Source organism: Polyodon spathula, chromosome 1 (assembly GCF_017654505.1).
Source record: "Polyodon spathula isolate WHYD16114869_AA chromosome 1, ASM1765450v1, whole genome shotgun sequence".
Classification (NCBI taxonomy): domain Eukaryota; kingdom Metazoa; phylum Chordata; class Actinopteri; order Acipenseriformes; family Polyodontidae; genus Polyodon; species Polyodon spathula.
In genome coordinates, this window is record NC_054534.1 from 57883330 (window position 1) to 57906363 (window position 23034).

The window sequence follows — 23034 nt, forward strand, 5'->3', positions numbered from 1 at the left end:
CCAATCCTGCCGTTTCATGCAGTTTAATGGAGTGTAAAACCCTTGCGTTATATGTTACATATAAAATAGTTTAAAGGTTTTTGTAATTTGTATTGTTTAATATTCTTCCTAGAGATGGCGGTCAAACTTTACTGGGCTCCTACTGCAAACAAAGGCAATTTAATAGATTGTTTCATTAATTGAAATATATTTGTTACTGTGTGTGACTGAGGGTTTGTGAATTAAAAGGATATGTGTATTTCTGTACTCGGTATATATTTTTGATTCGCGGTTTGGTTATGCATTTTTTGTTTTAGTTTCATTTGTATTAAGTACTTGGCCGACGGGCAAAGTATAACGCTTGTTGTCCCTTACACAATTCTTGTTGTCCTGGCCATCGGGCGATCTGTTGTTGGTTTGGCTTGTTTACTGCCACACATTCCACTATGTGCCCCTTTTTGCGTCTCTAAATCTAGTCTTTTGAATCATGAGCCCCTCCATATCTATAACATTTCAATTTACACCCACCTTTCCTTTCTTCCACAACATGAGGGTTAGCCGTTGAAGCAATCAGCTGAAGAATCATATGCAGTGGGGAAGCCGATCCCTGTAAGTCTTGTGCCTGTTGTGCAGCAACTTCCATAGCCAGTGCAATTTCTATGTTTTTTTTTCTTTTAATCCAAAGCAGGCTTGGATAACAGGTGACGTTGTACACGGTCATCTTGAATCCCACAGACCAATCTATCCCGTAACATTCTTTCCAGCACGTCACCGAATTCGCAATGCTCTGACAAGCGCCTTAGCTCAACCACACATGTTGCTACTGATTCCCCAGGCTTACAGAATCTATTATATAACTTAAAAGACTGTACAATGGCTGATGGTTTAAGGTTTTTATGAGCTTGCACTAGCACACACAGTTGTGCAAATGTTTTGTCTCACAGTTTTTGTGGAACTACTAAATTTCTAATGAGAGTATACGTTGTTGACCCACATACAAATAGAACGCTGTTTCTCCTCGTCATCTATGTCATTTGTAGTGAAATAATGACTGAGATGCTTCACATATTCAGTCCAATTACTCTCATTGTTAAACTCGCTGACACTGCCATATGTTGCCGTGGTATCTGTCTGCTTTTTTCAATTTATACCTCGTCATCAGGTGTAATAAAGTATAAGAAAACCTACACAGAGAGTTGCGATTCCATTCAACAATACAACAATACATTTGTAGAAAGCCTGTAATTCTCAAGAGGTCCATAATATAATTTTGCAATTCGGTTCACATTACAAGTGCAATGCACCATAAACATTTGATAGTCCCTCGTAAAGCTCTAGATGTACCTTTGCAAACAATGAGCCAACCTTATAATACTATTCATGTTGCCTTGCCAATATCTTGCTGAGACAAAGTCTCTGTGAATGCAGTCTTATTCGAAGTACACTGACTCTGTCACCAGGTGATTGCTGTTTGACCTTGGCTTTCTTGTGTGTGCAGCATTTCTATATGTAAATAGTGCACAAGGCCTATCAAGAGATAAGCTGGCTATTGTTGTGATTTTTGATCAACAGAGAGGAGAAGGCAGGGCAAATTCCAGCCATTCAAAAGGCTGTTTGGTAAAAAGAGAAGGAAAGATTCCGGAACAGTCTTGGTGGAGGCACAGCTCAAAACCAGTCAGTCCACAGGAGATGTTTGCAATGGGGGCCTGTCAGAGGATGACAAAAACAACAAACATTTAAGGTAATTGGCTATTCAAATAGTTTTTAATCATTCACTTGATTTATCTGAAGTAAAAAGCTGCATATTGTTTGAACTTTACTTAAAACTGGAGTGGGACCACAAGGCACAGACAGAATCCTCCACCTAATCAAGCAGAGGGAATGGATGTTGCCCATTGCTCTTCAGTCCAGGGTATGTGGGTTGCAACGGTGAATAGGGTTAAATGCATAAATTGGCATTAAACATATATCCATAATTTGTGGACCTTCATTGTGATATATATATATATATATATATATAAAATAAAAACACAGGCAATTCTTGAGGAATTTCAAGGGACCTGAAAAAAAAGTAATCTTATCAGAAATTCCTTTAATCAGGTGTCTATGCTAAATAATCATACCTTATACTGTTCATACATATTTGTACTTCGTGAAAGGTGACTGTTACGGCACACCCTAGTAAAACAGTATACAGTTCTTCATTATACTGCTGACAGACTCCTGTTGTTTTTGTTGCATTTCAGGTCGCTAAACAACATGGGTACTCGTGCGTTTTCACATGACAGTATTTTTATCCTAGAAGGTCCAGAGGAAGACAGGAGTTCTGAGCAAGCCATGTCGCAAGAAAACGTTACTGACAAAGTCAAAAGCCTCCAGGTATATCAAATCTCATTGTCTTTACAATGAGATTTTCTTAGTTTTTATGTTTTTAGGTGTTTTTATGATTTTGTTAGGTTAAAGGCTAATGTTAAACATATTGTGTATAGCTACAGATTGCAAAGTCTCTTCAGTTACTAAGTAATGTTTCTATGCAAACAGATACATGACAATAAGGAAGAAACAATCTTAAATGAATATTTATGGCCCTTTGCACTGTACAGGATTAATCTTACGCTGATTGTCTTGAAAGATATATCAAGAACCTAAGCCTGTATGAGCTCTGTTCTAATTCTCATACTGGCTGGTGCTCTGCTGTGCCCACTGATCTTTCGCATGTTTTTTTTTTTTTTTTAATAAATTGCCTGTATTACAAACTGTGTTTCTCACTGTCTTCTGGTTGTTTTCTTTGACTCCTTGTGCTAAATCCATAGTCTTTGAGTTTGGCATATTAAGACGATGACATCCAGGAACTATAATAATTCTTTTTATTCTGAAAAAGATAGTAAGCTTCAGATTATAGTGAATAACAATTATTTTTTTCCTTAAATGTGTAGAGACAAATAGCCCACAATATAAAATTTGGCCAGAAACCAATATCTGCCTCTGTAAGAAATACAGAAGATGGTGGAGGGAGTTCTGAGGATGAGGAGCTACCAAGAAATCCCGTTCAGGTCTTTGCACAGATGGAAGCGAAGCCTTCAGATTCAGGAACACAGGTATGAGTAGATTTACTGCATTGTCTAATGCTCTGTTTAAATGTACCACAATAACTTTAGAAATATATCTTACTTTAGGGTTAACATTAATTTCCTTTGGTTCATTTTTTTTTTTGTTATGGCAGCTTTTTCTATAAAGATCCTCAGCTTAGAAGCAATGCCAGTATACATGCTTGAATCTGTTTCTTGGTGCCTACTAGAGATAAACCACATTTACAATCAGTTATTATTATTATTGATTTATTTATTTAGCAGGCGCTTTTATCCAAAGCGGCTTACAGAAATTAAACAAAATCTAACAATATATAAATTACAGTCTTAAATTGAAAAAGGAAATAGAAAAAGAAAATTAGATACGGAGAGAAATGGCAGATGGAGATATAAAAACAAATGAAGAATTATAAATATTTAAAATACAGAACTAACTAACTAATAAAATAACATAGCATAACGACACAGAAAATACCCTGGAACAGCCCCAAAACAGCCAGTGTCCTGTCCTATTCTGACACGATTGACTGGCAGGGAAGATGAATCTGGAGCAATCCTTAATCGGAGGCAGTAGAAACAGGTTTGTGACTGACACAGATGAAAACAACAAATTAGGTGTTCTCTGCTTGATAGAGAGTGTCTTGCAACCTGTAGATATGGCTATTTTAGCTGGTGGTCTGTTCATTCAATTTCTATTTGTTTTCTAGCCCATTGATCTGCCCAAACACAGTCTTTTATCCAAAGCAGATATAGGCAGTGGTGAAGAAAAGCAGGTAGCTAAGTATAAGCTTATCATAACATTTTGATAATGGAATTTTCTCAGATATTTTAATGACCGTTTAGTCCCAAAATTTCATTTAATTTTCTACCACTGTAGAACAACTGGGAGAGGCATTTGGTCTTAATTTTAGGCCCCAATAATGCATTTATGCCATAGTGACGGTTAAAACTGAAACACGTTACTGTATTTAGCAATTGTTAATATGGGCAATAGTATCCCTAGAAGAAACAGTCTGCCTATATCAGTAAAGACAATGAAATAAGATGCATACACAAAGCAAAAAGCCATTTGGAACTACTGTCTGTTATGGTAAATTGTTAAACTCATATTTTACTGAGCAATTTGCAGCCTTAATTTATGGGTGACCAATATGTTGATAATAAAAACAATATGTTGATAAAAACTATAACAATTACTTGTTAAGAAACTAATTGTTGAGATGAAATCTGATATTCAGACATTCAAAATGATTAAAACAGTAATTAAAATGTATATCTCAAAGTTTAACAGTGGTCTAGATAAACAGAAATGAACAGCCCTTTTTTTCAGGCTACTCCAGTCAAATCTCTGAGGCCAAAACGAACATTTTCAGCAGCAGGCACAATTGAATCTATTAACCTTGATGCAGTCCCTCTTTCTGGATCCCGTCTGGATAACACTGCTGCTAAACACAAACTATCCATAAAGCCAAAAAAACAGAGGGCATCCAAGAAACACCAGAGACTAACACTGGTAAGAGTTTATCACAGTCAATGATTATTTTTTATCTTGCTAGATGATGCTGATATGATTGTAAGCATTATCACATAAACCGGACCTACAACTGAATGTACCCCTAATAACATGTCTTATATGCGCCAAGCATTCAATCTCTCTATAAATGCTTTTTGCATTGTTTAATGGGAAGATTGCTTGCAAATAGCTTTAACAATTTACCCTTGTTATATCATATGATCACTATTATATTATAATAATGATTATTATTTTGCACACACACCCCTCCCCACTCTCTCACACACAAATAATGTTTTATAACTGCATGGAAATCTATGATATCAATAAATTTGAAGCGTAACCTATCTTTGTTTTAACTATTATGGAAATCTTCATTTATAAATTAACAACATTTTATTGAATTTTGTCATTTTCTTTCTATTTATGATTGTGTTTTTTTTTTTTTTTTTTTACATTTAGGACCAACAAGATGTTGTCCTTCTTGAGTTAGAGGAGGCAAAAGGTAAACAGCATGCAAAAGTAAAAAGTAAACAGGAAGAATACAAGCATAATCAATCCAAGGAACAAAAGAGATACAATGAAGAACACGAGCAATCCAAGGAACAAAAGAGAAACAATGAAGAACATGAGCTTAGAGGATCAAAAGAGGAGAGAAAAAGACATGAGGAACACGAGAAACTGTGTGAATCCAAGAAACAGAAACTTAAAGAACAACAGAGTCTAATGGAAGAAGAACAAACGCAACTTGTAGAAGTTGAATGGGAATTGGATGAAAAAAGACAGTATGAAATTGAGGGACAGACGGCACGTGAAGCAAAAGAACAGCGTCAGATGGAAGAAATTAGGCTACATGGGGATGAAGAACTGAGGCTGCGTGAAATAGAGACTCAGAGGCAACGTGAGGCTGAAGAACTGAGGCTGCATGAAATAGAGAAACAGAGGCAACGTGAGGCTGAAGAACTGAGGCTACGTGAAATAGAGACACAGAAGCAATGTGAGGCTGAAGAACTGAGGCTGCGTGAAATAGAGGCACAGAGCCAACGTGAGACTGAAGAACTGAGGCTACGTGAAATAGAGACACAGAGGCAACGTGAGGCTGAAGAACTGAGGCTGCATGAAATAGAGGCACAGAGCCAACGTGAGACTGAAGAACTGAGGCTACGTGAAATAGAGACACAGAGGCAACGTGAGGCTGAAGAACTGAGGCTGCGTGAAATAGAGGCACAGAGGCAACGTGAGGCTGAAGAACTGAGACTGCGTGAAATAGAGGTACAGAGGCAACGTGAGGCTGAAGAACTGAGGCTGCGTGAAATAGAGGTACAGAGGCAACGTGAGGCTGAAGAACTGAGGCTGCATGAAATAGAGGCACAGAGGCGGCGTGAGATGGAAGAAAGAAAGCAACGTGAGAGGGAAGAACAGGAGCTGCGTGAAATAGAAGAACAGCAGCAATGCAAAGCTGAAGAAAAGAGGCAACTTGAAGCTGAGAAGCAGAAGCTTAGAGAAATTGAAGAAGTCCAACTTCAAGAGCTTGAAAGAAAAAAGAAACAGGAAGAACAAATAGCAGAGGAACAGAAGAAGAAAGAAGAAAAGGAAAAGCAAGAAGAACTAAAACAACAAGATATTGAAGAAATAAGAAAACACAATAAAGAAGAGGAAGAGAAAAACAATGAAGCAAAGAGACAAAAGCAAGAGGATTTAAAAAAAAATCTTAATCCTCAAGAACAGGAAAAATTAGGAGAGGAACTTAGGTGGCAGGAAATGGAGGAGAGGCAGACCATGCCAAGACCTTTCACATTTAAAGTATCCTCTGGAGAAAAGCAAATTATATTTCAGAAGGTTAACCTATCACCAGTAACACCATTAAACCAGCTAGCCAGTCCACCAGGTACAGAGTCAAAGTCTTCTCCAAAAGCAAATAAAGGTTCTCATTCCTTACCATCTTCATTGTATGTTCCTCACACAGCTATTTTGGTAACAGGAGCCCAGCTGTGTGGCACAGCGGTGAATTTGAACCAGATTAAGGATACAGCATGTAAGTCTTTACTTGGTTTAGCTGAAGACAAGAAAGCCAGGGATATACCCCCAGTTGAACGTGTAAATAAATATTCTCCTGAAGGAAAACCTAGAATTAGAACAAGATCCACCCACGGGCCAACAGATAACCAGTCGAGTGCTGCAGTATTAGCAGAGTGGGCCACTATCAGGTCTAAGATCCTTAAAAGTGCAGGAAATGGAAAGGAGTCTGAGAGAGAAGTAAGACATCATGGTAGACTTAGTGATGACTACACTCAAAAAGGGGTTACTGGTTTACACAGCAACCTTAGGAAAACTATGTCTGCAAATGCAAAGTTCTCTATTACACCTGCATGGCAGAAGTTTTCAGACGGCTCCAAAACTAGTGCAAACATAAGTACAAAGCCTGAACTAGAAAAAGAAATAGGGGCTTTATCTTTAGCACTGGATTCAGCTGAATCTCCCCTGTTAGGTGCTAAAACTAACGACAGTGGAACCCAAGACAAAGTTGTGAAGTCAGTAAGGATAGTGGATAGCACCAAAGGTTGTGTATTTGCCAAAGATCTTCCATCTTTTCTGGTCCCGAGCCCTCCTCACATTTCAGACAAGGGACGTTTGTTGTCCGAACCCCGCAGCCCTCTGGAGAATCAAGATGTAGCCAATCCTCTGAAAAAAGTCGAAGGAACTGACAAAAAGGGACAGAATATTAATGAGAAACCTTCTCCCTTTGGCATCAAGTTGAGAAGGACAAACTACTCTCTTAGGTTTCACAGTGAACAGCCAGCAGATCAAAAAAAAAAGAAAAGATACAGTGCTGGAGACAGTTTTGAAGGTATCCCAACTCCTCTCATCCCATTTGGTCATGAAAGAGACATACCTGTGTTTTGCAATAAACATAGTCCACCTTCCATACCATCAGTCAGAGAAACAATGGACAACAGTGCCACCAATGTTCCACAAAATGCAGCAGTACCAAAGTTGACACCAACTAAAAGTAGCATTCCAGTATTATGCAGTGAAAGTGAAAAGCTTCCCTCGAAATCCCCTCTTTACCAGAAACCATTTCTCACCCCCAAACCTGTCCTTGATACCCGGCCATCTACTCTCCTTGCTAAAATGGACAAATGCAGTTTTGGTGGGACTGTAGCTCAAAGGACTACAAAAGATTTAGCTGAAGAACAGAAAACGGAAGAAATTAAGGCTGACGTCTCGCAAAAGAGCCACCATGATGAGGAAGAGATGAAGGAAAAAAGGTTGTTCTTCCCATCCATTAACATACCTTGGAGAGAAAAAACAGACAGGAAAACAGAGCTAATCAGGAGAGGTCAGTAAGAGTATTTATTGAAATGTGTTATTTCTAGGCTGTGCATGTCTTACCTACAGTATTCTGTCATGCTATTTTATGGCCTGGGTTTATTAACAGATTTGGCAAATCTGAATATAACTACTTGTATTAGATACATTGGTTCCTTTTTACCAGTGTGTAAATAGTGCCTGTGGGTCTATTACAGGATGTATCTACCATCCTAGATGCTCATTATTACTTAATGTAGGCTTGAGAAACTCAATGGTCAATGACAGTGGGAGGTTAACAGGGAGATCTAGTTTCTTGTATTGGTACTCTCAAATATGCAGGTGGCCACTGCATTTGTAGCTCCAGTGATATGCATGTTCATGACATGAAGGAATTAAAGTAAGCATGGTCTGGTTTGGTCATCCCGGTAGTTCCTAATGTTGTGATTTTATGCAGAAGGTACAGAAAAGTTTGCGAGGCTTGTCAGCGGAAGACTGAATCTTGGTGGAAGTAAGAGCATTTGGCAGTGGTGAAGGAAGAGAGGAGCGAGCAATAGAGATCCAAGGCAGCAGGGAGATTGGTTTTCTTCCATTACTTCTCAACAGTGCGTAGTTCGGTGCGAGCCGAGCAGAGACATACCTGTGTTTTCCAATAAACATAGTTTGTGGGGTGGGGGGGCAAGGAGAGACAGGAGGCGAAGGATTTAAAAAGGGGAAGAAATCCAGAAGAGTGGTTAGGGTTGGAGGTGGATGTTGAACAACAGGGGTGGAGAGAGTGGGGAGGGAGGAGATGAAGAAATCAAGCTCATCAAGAAAGTGAGTAAGGGGTCCAGGAGGGCAGTAGAGAACAATGAGGAGGCAACAAGGTGGTGATTTCAACAGCGTCAAACTCAAAAGTGCTAACACAGAGAGGAGAGAGCAGGGGAGACAGAAAAGAGCAAGGAGGGAGAGAGTAGAAGTCCTGTTCCTCCACACTGTCCAGGAGGGCAGGGAGAGTGGGAGAGGACATAGAGAGAGGAAAGGGCAGCCGGAGTGGTATTGTTATCAGGGGAGATTCAGGTTTCAGTGAGAACTGGGAAGTCAAGAGAGAGGTGGAAGGCAAAGGCAGAGATGAAGTTAGCTTTGTTGGAAGCCGAGCGACAATTCCAGAGGGTGCCAGAGACAGCGCAGGGAAGGGGGGGGGGGTGAACAGAGGAAAGAGGGAGAGGCAGGGAGTTGAGGTTAGAGAAGTTAGATTTGTAGCAGCAGGGAGAAGCCAGAGGACAGGAGGAGGAGAGGAGAGGATTATGAGAGTATTAAAGATAGTCATGGTAGGAAGAGCTAGAGGAAAGGAAATAGGGTAAGAGAGAGGGGATGAGTTTCAGTTAACACCATAAGCCTGGGGAAGGTCTCAAAGAAATACTGCAGAAAATGTTTATATTACCAGAAATTTCAGATAAAGAGACAGGACTGAGTTTATTTGAAGGGATTGATTACTAAAACATGTTAACTATGAACCAAATTTAGACCTGTTTATACATATTTAGAAGTATATTTATATACCATAACAAACCTTGCGACCAAAGAAATGTACTTCTAGTGACTTAATTATGAAGGTAATTAAACAATCTAAATTTGAAATGGCAGAAATGTGAAATAACTAGCATTCTTTTTTTAATGGCAATTTTAAGTAGAAATGTTACACAGTGAATGAAGTCCAGCAAACTTGGTAGACGGACAAGTGCAAATTTTACAGTATTTCACAGTAAATTAAGTTAAATTAAACCCAGAAATACTTGCATGTTTACATTTACAAGCATTACATTTCAAATCAAGCATGGTCTACAGCAGTGGTACGCAAACTTTTTATATGCCACTCCCCTTACTTAACATACATTTTGTTGCATGCCTGATTTGGCATTGTGTGCTGCAGCGCTGCGCTTACACTCCGAGAACCAATGTCTCTGCTTCCCCGCCAGAGCTTCCTGTATTATGCCATCCATATAGGCGGTCAGGATACTCTGCATATTCGCTAGGCAGATAACCTGTGCTTCCTCTGCGTAAGCCTGCTTCAGGTTCGTCTCTTTGACCCTGCATTGCTGGTTCGGGCACACAGCGTCCTTGGTAAGCCCCCCACCAGCGGAGCCTTGACCAAGGCCACAATGGTGGAGTTCATTGGGGGAAAGCCCGTCAGGCCCAGCTTGTCCTCACCTTCCAAGGAAGCGAGCTGGGGCCGCTTCCACCATTCTGGACAATCCAAATAGTACTTTTCCACCTCCTGTAAATCCCTGGCCAGTAAATAATTTCTATTATTCTATCTCTTTGTTTTTTGTACCCCCAGATGTCCCCCTAACAGATGAGAATGTGCAAGCTATAAAACCACTTCTTTAAATTTAGTAAGGGCCAAAATCTGTTTGAGCCATTCTCCCATTCATTTCTAATCGCTCTGTACACCAAGTCATTTTTTCCATTGAAGTGTTTTGTTAGCATTGTATCGCTATGGTTTTAGAGCAGGTGCAGTGACTTTTTTTATTGAGCTGATTAACAATTGACATCACGAAGATGCTGCAAAATGATATGTTGATCTTGGGCAGGTGTTATGACTCTTTGTCTCCCAGTTCTTTGCTTGCCATCGACAGTTGATTATGCCATCTCGCTAGGTGTGAAATTGCTGGCTGTGAGCACCCAAGACGGCGAGTCACAGTACGGTGCCCTAGTCCAGCCTCCAACATGCCGTTTGCTCGAAGGTGCTACTCTCTTGGTTTTTTTCAGTGATTTTCTTTATTGTTGTTATTCAAGCTTGCAGTTCAGCAGCTGAAATCACTCCATATCCAGTGTCCAACCAACTGTCTCACTAATTAGGTGAATAAGTGCATATGCTTCAGTCATAGTCACTCAAGCATGTGATGGTCAAGGGTGAATGATTCTTTTTTTTCCCCCAATAATAAATGTTTTATAATAGTGAAGTTTCTTTTGGTGCTCAATATATTGAAAATAAACTACACTTTTTATGTTACATAACATTATGTTAACTACTGCTAGGCTAAACAGAAATTACTACAACGTAAATCTTGAACTAATGTAGGCATCTATAGACTGCAGAAGTCTGTAGAAGTCGCCATTTTGCAAAGTCACATGACCGATGAACTCACACTCACAGAGTCTCTCCTGAATGTTTCCTAAAAATATTTCTCAAAGTGGAACCCAGGTCTACTCCGGGAAACATGTTTACTAGTTTCTGGACACACAGAAACAGCCAGCATACACGAGGAAACATTGCACCTAGAAATATCTTTCTGGAAACATGTTTTCTTAGTCTACGCTTAGTTTTAGCAACAAAAAAAAAAATCACCTTGCTACGCTCGACACAACACAACAGAACTTTGTTCATCAGGGCCAGTCAGTTTTATTAAATGGCCTGGGTATACAAAGTGCTCTGATTAGAAAAATAAGATTCCAAGCCATGTAAATGTCAGTACAACTGAAGGGTGGAACATAGCCTCAACACCCAAAGTACAAACAGAAACACTTTTACTTTATAAATACAACAACACATTCAAAGGCGTGCGATTGTACGGATAGTCCCATTTCTCAGGTGTTTAGAGGCCATGCAATCAACTCAGTACAGCATGTTTTTCTAATCGGAGCACTTTGTATGCCAATGCCGTTTAATAAAACTGATTATATTGTCTTGGGTGAACAAAGTGCTGTTAAGTTATAGAATAACCACACTGCTGTGTACGTTGTTTGGCAAAGCAATTGCTTAAATACGCAACTCAGATTACTTTCGTCATTCACAGCTCTGAGTACAACCATGAATTAAGAGACAGATATAGTAATTCATTTTTTATTTTACCTAACTATATATCTCGGAACATGCCTTTTTTTGCCCCCTACCTCAAAGTGTTATATACTGTAAAACACATGCTGGAAAACCCTGGTGAGATTCATTATCTTTCTTGTTTACGTTCAGATCCTACAGTGATGAAATAAACATTGATTACAAAAAGTGCATTTACAGCTTACAAAGTAGAGCTGAATAAAGTACACATCTAGCAGTGAAAACATCATTTTCTGGGTGCTGCCTTGTTTTGATGTGAAGCCTTAGCATAATTTATCTTACTAAACAATGCTTCCTTCACTATGAGAAAATCAATTGTCTTCTTTTTTTGAAAAACAGAAACCCCAGATGTTGCTTCTGCATTTAAATTATTTTATAAACCCCAACTCACATTTTTTCTTTTAAATGTACTTACTGTACTGTTATATTTACCCCAAAAAACAAATGTTTGGAATATTGTATGATAGAAACTTTGCAGATTGTCACAGCCGTGTATGGTAATGACTAAGCAGATGCAAAAAGCTGCAATATTTTGTTTTAGTTTATTTGAAATTGCCTTTGATAAAGTTTAATAGTATTACTGTATCAAGGGAATTCTGCAAGTCATGGCTGAAAATGTAAAAATAAACCTGCAAATCTATTCCCATTCAACAGATACAAATGTTGAGCTGACTGTACAATTATAAAAGATTTTTTAAATGAATTATGCATGTTTAAAATTGCCAAATTGTTAAACTGCAGTAAGTGTATTAACTAAATTTAAGCAATAATGGTCTGAAGCCCATATTTACCATAGAATAAAAGGGATGTTTGTGTGATAGTTTAATGTTGTCGGCTCCTTTCTCAGTTCACAGTAGGGTGTTAGTAAGTACATTCCCTGCGCATTCATCTTCTGTAAATGTTATAAAAGGTGCTTAATAAACAATGACAATGTCACTATGAACTGTATAAGTACTGAAGGAAAAAATCTCAAGTAATATATATTTTTTTTAAAAATAAGTTTTTGAAGTTATGGATGATATAATATAAACAGACAACCTCATAAGAGCAGTTAATTGGTATAGTATTAGTAGTATTAATTCTAAAATGGTCATTCAAAATTATAGTGATATGATGTTCCTGTGATCATATTAATTTACACAAGTCATTGTAATACTGCAGCATTTGCTGAAGGAAACGTCACTGTGCATTAGCCTTTGTGATGGAAGCAGTCCTTGTCTCAGAGTGCAAGATGAATAGGAAGCATGGGAACATAAGCCAGAGTTGTAATGACTCGAGTCAATGACATATTTTGCTAAAATTGTACGCTGTTTTTCAAATCCAAACTACCACTTGCGAATCCAAACTCATCATTCAAGCTTATAAACTTAAAAAAAAAAAAAAAAAAAAAAAAAAAGTTTTGTACACGAAATGTAACGTATTGATGCACTGTAGAAGAAATGAACACACAATCCTCTGAAGCTTGAATAATTTGTATTTATGTTTTTTACATTCCCGTAGCCTACAGCCACTGACACTGGCACACGATACAGAGTTATGCTCCGATGATCAATGAACCAGAATTCCGGAATTGAGTTAATCAGCTGTAGACGTGTTTGATTAATTTATTACATCAGGATTTGCATCCCGGGTAGATGTTTTAGGGTTAGTTTGGTTAAAAACGTTTTGCCTTTTTATAGAATAAATTCATAAAAATGAAAATGGGCAGACTAGACCCCAGCAGCATGATTTTGAGGATAGGCACAATCAACATTGCCATACGAAAGGAGGTTGACGGAATTGTATTGTTTTGAATTAATTTTTAAGAAGTGGCCTGTCGATTTTGTCATAGTGGGTGAACAGATCAGTTATTACAGTGTTTGTTTGTGCTGCTGGGGTATTTTGCAAGTGTTTATGAAACAGCAGCTAAATACCAGTGCTTTCACATTAGTAGGGTTATTCAGAATACACTTGACCTCTTAGTATTACTGTACGTTTGCGCATTTTAACTACATTGATGATTTTATTTAGACAAACAACTGGGATTTGATTGTGCTAAGTTTAAGTGGTTAAAGTGTTTATAGAGCGATGGGTTCTGTGTGAAATGTTTTCACTATTTTTTAAGGGCATTAGTGAACAACCCTTTTTTTTAATCTGAGAATAACGAAAATTACTTACCGGTATTTTTTAACACGCATTATTATGCTAAACTCTTACCCTTTCAAGATACATTTCTTTCTGTAATATTGAGCAAATTAGGTCGAGTTTATTGATTTTTAACTGGAGTATGTGCGAGTATGCAATGGTTTTAAAACTGATATAGTCTCAGCACTGTTTCTTTGTGTTGAAATGTTTTAAGCCTTGAAGCAAGATCTCTATATCAAATATCAAATTAAATGCCACAACATTTCCTTTCATGTGGTTAAGGTATCTGAAAAAAAAAAAAAAACAGGGAGTTTCACTGTTGAGAAAAAGTGAAAAACACTCAGGCTTCCATCAGTAAAATTGTAAATAAATGGTTAAATTCATTCTTTTGTTTTGTGGTATCTATTACTGCACATCCAACCCAATTGAACATAGCTAGAAGGGCCTCTGTATGGTCAGTAACAAAATCTGCTTATAATATAGGCCATGGAATCGTGAATTCACTGAAATGGAGAGACAAACACAAGGCAGAAACTGGACCTTTAATGCTGAACATCATTGGGGCACATTATTGTGCATCTCAATTTTGTATTTTTAATTGAATGCGCTTTTCTTTTTACTTGTAGATTTCTAATCTCCTGTAAATTGAATCTGATTAAATCAAACTGTCTCGAACTGTCAGAACTACTGACTCGATAGGACTCAATAGGACCAGATAGGTGACTCGACTCGAGCAAACTCTGTGACTCGACTTGACTCGAGCTTGGCATGTCAGAGACTCGACTCGAGTCCCAATTTTTGTGACTCGATTACATGACTTTATCCCATAACTTGCAAGATGTATTAAAAAATGATTACAAACCTGAAGAATCTTCTCTTTCGCCTTTGGCACGGCCACTTATCAAGCCTGTAACAGCTGCTGCGTTGTTCATTAATGCTTAATTAAAAATAAACACCTAATTTGTAATCATTACATAATCATAATTAGATGTTATGACAGGTCCAGTACAATTATACAGTACAGTCATCTTGCCTATCCAAAGTTCTCCCAAGAAGACATACTGTCTAGTTTTGTATCCTAAGGGACAGTGAAACTATAACTTGTAAGTAAGAAAAGGTAAATGTTATTTTTTTGGTGTTTCACATTACCACCTGTACCAAATACAATAAATTAGCAGAGTGGGCCCTTTTCACAAAAGTTGTATGAATGTTTGTATGTAATATATTATATGCAAGTGAGTGTTACACTCTAGATTCGGCTAAACAGTGTATTGACGTTTTTTTAAGTTGACACCAGCTTCAAAAAATAAAGCAATAGAGTAATACCTATATTATCATCCTTTCCAAAGGCTGTGACCAGTCAAATCCAAAAATCTAGGTGTATGCTGGATGTCTGTGTGGAATGGCCTTTACTTCCAAGGCAAATTAGCTCAGGGTTGTGTATACGAGCATTGGTGTGCCTGAGATCCACTGCTGTTATTTGTTCTCTCTGACTCAGGTAACAGCATTGTCTTTTGAGAAGGTGTTTTACCTGCTAGATCCTGTAATGAAGTGTTGGCTTCAGGCTAGAAATCTAGGAAGCAGATTTATGTGCCAAAAGTAATTATCTACTTCTGGTGGAAATTGAAAGGTGTCTCATATCTTTTGTCTTGTATAGTTATATGTTGTTCATTACATATACAAAGGGCTGCAAAATGTATAACCCCTTTTTGTCACAAGTACTGCATTTATTTTGGTGTCACTTGAGTTGAAGGCAATGCTGCGGATGTGTGATTATTCTTTATTTTACCAGGTGATTTTAAAATGTGGTACTGTTATTTGCAGCATCCAGTGCACAACATTGAATGTAAAGTGTGGTTGATTTTGGTCAAAGATAGAATGAAGTTACCTGCACAGTTGTTCTCTGAGTTGTATATTCGTTTTGATGGCATATCCTCTTTCCTTACATGGTTGGAAACTGCAGTATCAAACATTAAATCTTACTTTGATAGAAAAAAATATAATTTTAAAGGTCTTTTTAATAATAAACTGTGTACCAACTGCATAAATGCTGCTCAAGTCAGTGTACTGACAGTTTTCCGGTGTAACAACTTTTTTTGGGTCCATTAAAAGTCTCTACAGTTTTGTTTTGTTCGGGACAAAAAACTACCATGGCACCTATGACGTTGGTCTGTACATTGAAAGTCGAACAACTGCAGTAGCAATACAGAATTAGCAGTAGAGTAAGAGTGGAATTAGAAAAGTGGAATTAGTCTAGTTGTACATTTTAGGAAATATTATTGTACATGGGAAGTGTCACAACATTCAATATTGTGAGTTAAAGAAAGTGTACATTTTATTTTCACAATGCAGAAATCGTCAGAAAAGATCCAGCTGCAGAGAAGCTGTCAAACATCAAAAATGTTTAAGTCTGTGCTTTAGAGTAATTGAGGAAATCCGGTTCTGAAAAGGAAATATACTGAATTGCAAATGACTGGAGCATGTATAAAAAATGAAACAGATTGGGTCAACTACAGTAGCGGTTATTCAAAACTACATTTACTGCAAATGCCAGAATTTCATTATTTATTAAAATGTTTTACAAAAAAATAGTCAAAGCAAAAAAAAAAAAAAAAAAAACATCACAAATGAATAAGTAACTATTTAAAATGACCACAGAATAATGCTGAAATGAACAGTTAACCACAGATTAACTATTAATTTTAGCATTAGAAACCCACTGATCCAGCCATCACCTCATAAAAGACCACAGTTCACAAAAATATAACTGAGCTTGACTTTGTATTAGTAATTGTCTGTTTGTATTAATAATGTCAAGTTTGACATTTACAAAACTGTTCTTGGTGTTAATGAACCCACAATTAGTCCAGAACAGTTTCAGGAACATCAATCAATATCATAAAAACAAACTTTGAAAGTCATTACCTTTTTTAATAGAGCCAAGTAAATTTTTACTCTTTCTTTGTCTTTTCTGATTGGCTTTGTATGATGCAATAATTCTAACTGCAATTGCTCAGGCTTGTTATTTAGATGTTCCCCTGGTGATTCTGGCTCTTGGTTCTGTGAAGACATTTTTACTGATCTAGCCTGACTGATTTATCTATGGCTGACAACTAGAACTTATTCTAGTTTTAAGGGATGTCATACCCAGTCATTTCGCATCAGGACAGACTGTTCATTAAAATGTTTTGCATATTTTTAACGAGGAAACTAATTATCTATCCAGGGATATCAAATATAAAAAAGGGCAATACAATCCCTTTACTTTGTCTTGCTGTAAATCAATAATTTGTGTCAGTACTGTGTGTGTGTGTGTGTGTGTGTGTCTCTCTCTCTCTCTCTCTCTCTCTCTCTCTCTCTCTCTCTCTCTCTCTCTCTCTCTCTCTCTCTATATATATATATATATATATATATATATATATATATATATATGTGTGTGTGTGTGTGTAATACATGGATGGATTCTATATTTAAATCCTGAGCCATTTCGATAAAAAAGGCATAATACCACAGTAGTGATGTCAAAAAGTGATAATTCCTCTAGAGGAACTTTGACCCATTCGACTCCTCAAGACCATCACTTTCAATTGAAACACAAAATATCTCATTTGCAATCACTCGACAGCACCCACAGTACAGAAATGTTCATTACTGATTGACAAAATGAGAATTTTTTTTTTTTTAAATGATGTAAAGCTGGTACATTCGTATCTCAGAGAAACTGGAGAGGAACGGTAAATTAAAACAAGGTAAAAGCAATCATCCAAGTAAAGCTGAAGCACTAACTGATAACTGCACAGAACGTCTGTACCGCACTGAAACACTACATTTAAAAAAAAAAAACAACTGTACTGCTGAACCTCGTCTTCTTTAATATTAGCATCACATGGGTATCCATGTATTATAAAAAATAATAGATGGGCCTCTTCAGTGAGTTACAGGAAAACAATTCCATCTCGGGTTTCTGTGGCAGTTTATAAATTACACGACATTCGGTCTCGTAATTTATGACGTCACAGAAACCCGAGATGTAATTATTTGTATGTGTGTCTGTTAGTGAGTAATTGCAGTAAGAACCACTCTGAATAATTGAAACCATCATAAAGTCTACACAAATGTGTAAGTTACTTACTGTTAAGCAGCACATGGTCCTAATAGAGCTAAACTGTTTTAACCAATATTGATTGATAAATCTCTTTGCTCACTTTTGCTACGCTCAATATTTCTTTCAGAAAAGCCCAGTCTTTATAGCAGGCATTCACTCGATGGCTGCAATGCGACAGAGAAAAGAGATTCACCGCAGCCCCTGTGGATCACCCTGGCCCTGCAGAAACAGAAGGGCTTCAGAGAGCAGCAGTCCACTCGAGAGGAGAGAAAGCAGGTGAAAGAGGCCAGGCTGGTCGAAAACCAATTAAAAGACAGTGTAAGAGAGTTTTACTGTGTGGCAGTGTAAGAGGTCTAAACATTTGGGGACTGGGGTGTGCAACTCTGCTTCTTCTTCATCCAGTTTGTTTTTTTATAAACACCTTGTTAAGACTGATTTCTCAACAAAAAAAGTTCCTTAATTTTAATTTGAACTAGCTGTCTTCAGAACTGCAACAGAGCACTACTTTTGGTATTACTGTTTGGTGTACAGTAACTTATAACACAATTCTTGGACCTTGATGACAGATAGAGCAAGGCATGTGTCAAACTGAAGGCAATAAATGTCCTTTTCTTTCTATTCACAGAGCGGGGTTATTAGTCCAACTGTTAAAAAAGGAGGCAGTTATAATCAAGGATTGCAGGAACCTCCAGTTCAGGATGAAGAAAAGAAACCTGACACTATTTTAACCAGATTTGAACGTAGGGAACAATTGAAAAAGTCCAACACACTTCCTAATTCTGTTACAGGTAGGGTACCATGCTATTTTGAACAAGCCTGTTTTCTGATAGAAGTGACATTATGACTTTATGTACAATTACATCCCTTTCAATGCAGAAATGGCCCCACTTGAACATAATGCTGCCCATAAACTACATTTGCAATGATACCTGCATGCAATGAATCAATAGACAACCAACGCTGACCTTGCAGGTCTGCAGTTTGATGTTTTATATTGTTGATAAACTATTGCAGTGCTGTTTGGCACATACATTTCTTTGCTTATTTTTTTGTTTTTAAGAGCTGACCAAAAAAACGGTCATGTGGTCATATCCTGACCTTGGACAATTGGGTATTTTAATATATTTTTATTGAAAAGTGATTAGTTGTGCTATCATACAGAATTAAATTATTAAAACATAGTACATTAATACTAAAGACAAACAACCAACTGATGAAGTGTGGTAATGACCACAGAATCATGTGTGTTTCAGAACGTGTTTTATAGAAAGTTGAAAATGCTCATATGTTAGGAAGCATGGCAATTACTTTATCGACCCCAGCCAGCACGGGGATTGGAAACTGAATTTGTGCCCAATGCAGAGTGGCAGTGTTTGAGTCCACATTCATAGGACATTAGTCTGTTTGGATTAATATTCATCACTTTGACCTCAACAATAAACTTTGTTTTTTGTTTGTTTTACTTTACTCAGTTGAAATTTCAGACTCAACTTCCTTGGCCCCATCAGTGAAAGAAGTTACCAAGAGATTTCCGAGCTCAGATTCAGCTCAAGTGTCAACAGAACCTGCTTGGCTGGCCCTGGCCAAGAGGAAAGCAAAGGCTTGGAGTGATTGTCCTCAGATTATCAAATAGCAAAGTCTCACACACAGTACCTGCCATATCACTGTTGCTTGTTTACTACTTTTCTACAGTTTTATTGTGTTACTTTTACATACTAGGGATCAAATCCATGGTTGACCACACCTCACAGTCAAACATAACATTGCGCTGGGGCTGCAGCTTGCATCCTACTCTGTAATACGGAGTGTATGGACTGACTTTGTATGTTTGTATGGGTATCAGCTGCCATTTTCAGCCAAACAGCAACTGGGCCAAACCTGTGTCTTATGAAACGATCTTCTCTTATTTTAAAGAAGTACATGAACAAAGCATGTCTTGAAAGGCCCAGTGTCCAAAAGCTTGAACAACGGTGATATGTTTCTACTAGTTTTTGATATGTCTGCTTGATTCTTTAGCTGCAATAAACCAGAAGGCAGCAATGTCTTAAGGGCTAGCATTGCACAAAGAAAATACCCATTATCTAATGAAGGGAGGCCTCGCCATCCCAGCACGTCATCCTATAATAAACTGATGGAGTCATTTTCCACAAGTGTGCAAATGTGAATAGAAATGAAGCAAAGTGGTGGTTCAGACAGGGAACTCACTTTTAATCAGTCAATCAAATCAAGTTTATTAAGCATTGATAACCAGACAATTGTCAATCGAAATAGCAGTACCTTATAGCTAACAATGTAATCACTTGTACAATGATTGTCAGGGAAAGGATTCAGATCTTACCTGATCCATTACCTCCCTGCTGCGAGTTACAGTTTGCCTCCTCCTCCCCAGCCTACACCTGTTTTTTGGCTTCATCAAAAGGGGATGATGAAGTCAGCCTGTCCACTTATCAGCGGAAAAATATATGGGCAGGGGTTCCCTGAGGCGAGGCCAAAGATGTATTATATGTTAAATTTGTTATCCTAGAACGTGTAATATGCATAAGTGTTAGCGTGTCTAATCTGGAAAAATATTTTATCTATCATATGACTTCCCTGACTAAATTGTTCTTCTGTTGAATGTTGAGTCATAAAGATTTTCTTCAGACATTTTTTTTTAAATTACAGAACTGCTCAGACAATTGACACACAGATCTTTGTTAACATTTTATTGACTGTCACAGTACAAAATACTAGTGATTTAAACCACTTGTTTTATTACAGAGCTTAAAGAAATAGATACGTATATGAGGTGTGTGCAAAAAGCATTTTACATGTATTTGTTTCAAGACTCACATTCATTGTAAATAGAATACTTTTAAACATTCTTGGTTTTGTTTGGTATTAGTGATTTCCAGTGACCTCTGATAAGAAAGCTAATATCTAGTCAGACAATATGTAAACTTTTTGTTTTTAACATGTCACATAAGTTCAGCACTATGAGAGTTGCACTAAAACACAAAAGTCTAATTGTACTGTGGTTTATGTTATGCTTAACAATACACTTGCACCATAATGTATTTAATGTTCATCTTTTTTTAAACTAAAATAATTACAGAAAATATCCTATTGCTGCTTAACAGCACAAGTCAATGGTATGTTTTATTCTATGTTAGCCTTGGAACACAGTCACTTAATGAGATCATTGCAAGCAGATTATATGTTCATCACTACGTTAGCTGCTTGTGCTATGTAAAAAGTAACAAGTTATATAAAACCATAGATGTATGTATAAAGGTAATTTTGTAGTTGTAGTTTTATTTAATTTTTAAATTGTTCCAAAGTGCAATTTGTCTGTTTTCTATTTCAATTGTATGTGTAATTGTGTAGTGTGATCATAAAGTTATTGCACATGTAATAAAGTTATCTTTTATTAACTGCACTGTTCCACTAAGATTAATACACAAAAGAATATTACACAAATGCCACTTGCTGGAAACGTAACACATTGCATTTCGCTGTGAATTACAGTAATAAATGACTAGATAGTACTGCTAGCAAAAAATATCTTCTATTGTGTAATAATTAATAGTTTGGCAACAAATAACAATAACAAATAACAGATAACAGTTTAGACAAGTTAATTTTCATATTCTTATCATTCAATTACTTCTGACTAAATTACATTCTAAACCCCCCACACTCCAGCAATCAAAAATGTTCCAATTACCCTCAAAACAATACTTCATTAAATACTGTTATTGCATCTCAACTTGCTAGAGGGCGTACTTTATTATTATTAGAGTTATAGTTACATGGAGTTATAGTTACATTTAGGAATTCTGAATGCTTGCATTTGGAGTACTGCAGTATTCAGAGTAGTCTGTGCATGTAAGCATACTAAATGATGCATTGTTAAAAAGTAATCATCAGGTAGCTAGTTTTGTGTGACCCTATGGCAGGATGGCTTGGTGGTGACGTCACAGATAAGGAAGAGGCAGACAAGTACTGTGGGTTGAAGTGCTGAGAGCATATTTAATAAATAAAACAAATCAAAGATTTAAACAAAACAAAACGGCACAGTGGACAAAATAAAAGACAAACAAAACACTGAACCAAACAAGTATCATGCTGGTCTAAAGCCTGCACGAGTAGCAATTGTTATATTTTCTAGATCTAACTTTTTCTTGTTCCTCTGAACAACCCAACCCCGGACAGCAAAAGCTGCTGTTTTTTATATTGTGGTCGAGGGATTAACTGGCTATCAATTAGCTAGTTTATTCTCTCGACCGCATTCTGTACAGGGTTTCTCATACTCGTGATTGACAGCCAATTTGTCAATAAACCATTTGCTGCCGACCACGCATTCTTACAAGTTTATCTGGATGGGTTATCAAAACCCCATTCATGCTGTAAAACAACAATAACAAAACATTGTTTTAAAACAAGCACAACACAGTACATTTAAATAATCATAATAATAAAATAATAATCCAAAATAAACACAGGGGCGGGGTGTACCCTGTCACAGACCCCAGAAGCCCCATCTGGTCACGACTACAGTACACAAGCACCGTGATGGCGTGCCACATAAGAGGAAATGCATCATTTAGGATGTTCAAAATAAAGTCACATTTTTTTGAGGTTCTATCATGCTATACTGGGGAGGTTTATCATACAGAACAGTACCGGTGTAGAGTTAGAAAGTGGTACATCATCAGAATGTGGTACGCACACCAAAATGTGACCCGTGTAATGTCAAAAAGTGGTATGCCATCACATTGAAAGAGGTGCGCTGTGAGATTTTGGTACATGTGCAGTCAATTGTGATCTGATGGGTATTTTCCTATTGTGAAACAGAGGTACATTTACCATTATACATTTGTTTTTGCAAACAAACTGGAAACAGACAATCAGTTTCTCTAAAAAGAAAAAACAATTCACGACGAACAAGACAAATGAGACATCCACCACCAGTAAAAAAAAAAATGTACAAGGCCCAATGTATTGCATGTGTTTTTTAAAAATGACGTAAGACTGGAGAATATGATAAATTCAATTTAAAAAGATGTAAAAGACCGAAAACAGCATAGAATACCAGATTTGAATGGGCGCTTCC

General features: G+C 37.3%; 1 protein-coding gene across 6 annotated transcripts; it reads left to right on the forward strand.

Moving 5' to 3' along the window:
- Nucleotides 1–1555: 1555 nt before the first annotated feature.
- LOC121320134 (capping protein inhibiting regulator of actin dynamics-like) lies at nt 1556–21256 on the forward strand. Of its 6 annotated transcripts, XM_041258410.1 has the most exons (10): nt 1640–1720; nt 2226–2358; nt 2916–3077; nt 3776–3841; nt 4399–4581; nt 5044–7921; nt 18067–18257; nt 18565–18727; nt 18816–18911; nt 19412–19497. In XM_041258410.1, the coding sequence occupies exons 2-9, from the start codon at nt 2239–2241 to the stop codon at nt 18863–18865; spliced, it is 3813 nt and encodes a 1270-aa protein (XP_041114344.1). In that variant the 5' UTR covers nt 1640–1720; nt 2226–2238; the 3' UTR covers nt 18866–18911; nt 19412–19497. The 6 variants fall into 6 exon arrangements, with proteins under 6 accessions (XP_041114351.1, XP_041114357.1, XP_041114338.1 ...); XM_041258417.1 differs by lacking the exon at nt 18816–18911 and having other exon boundaries at nt 1556–1720; nt 19412–21256; XM_041258404.1 differs by lacking the exon at nt 18816–18911 and having other exon boundaries at nt 1639–1720; nt 2282–2358; nt 19412–21256.
- The last annotated feature ends 1778 nt before the right edge of the window (nt 21257–23034 follow it).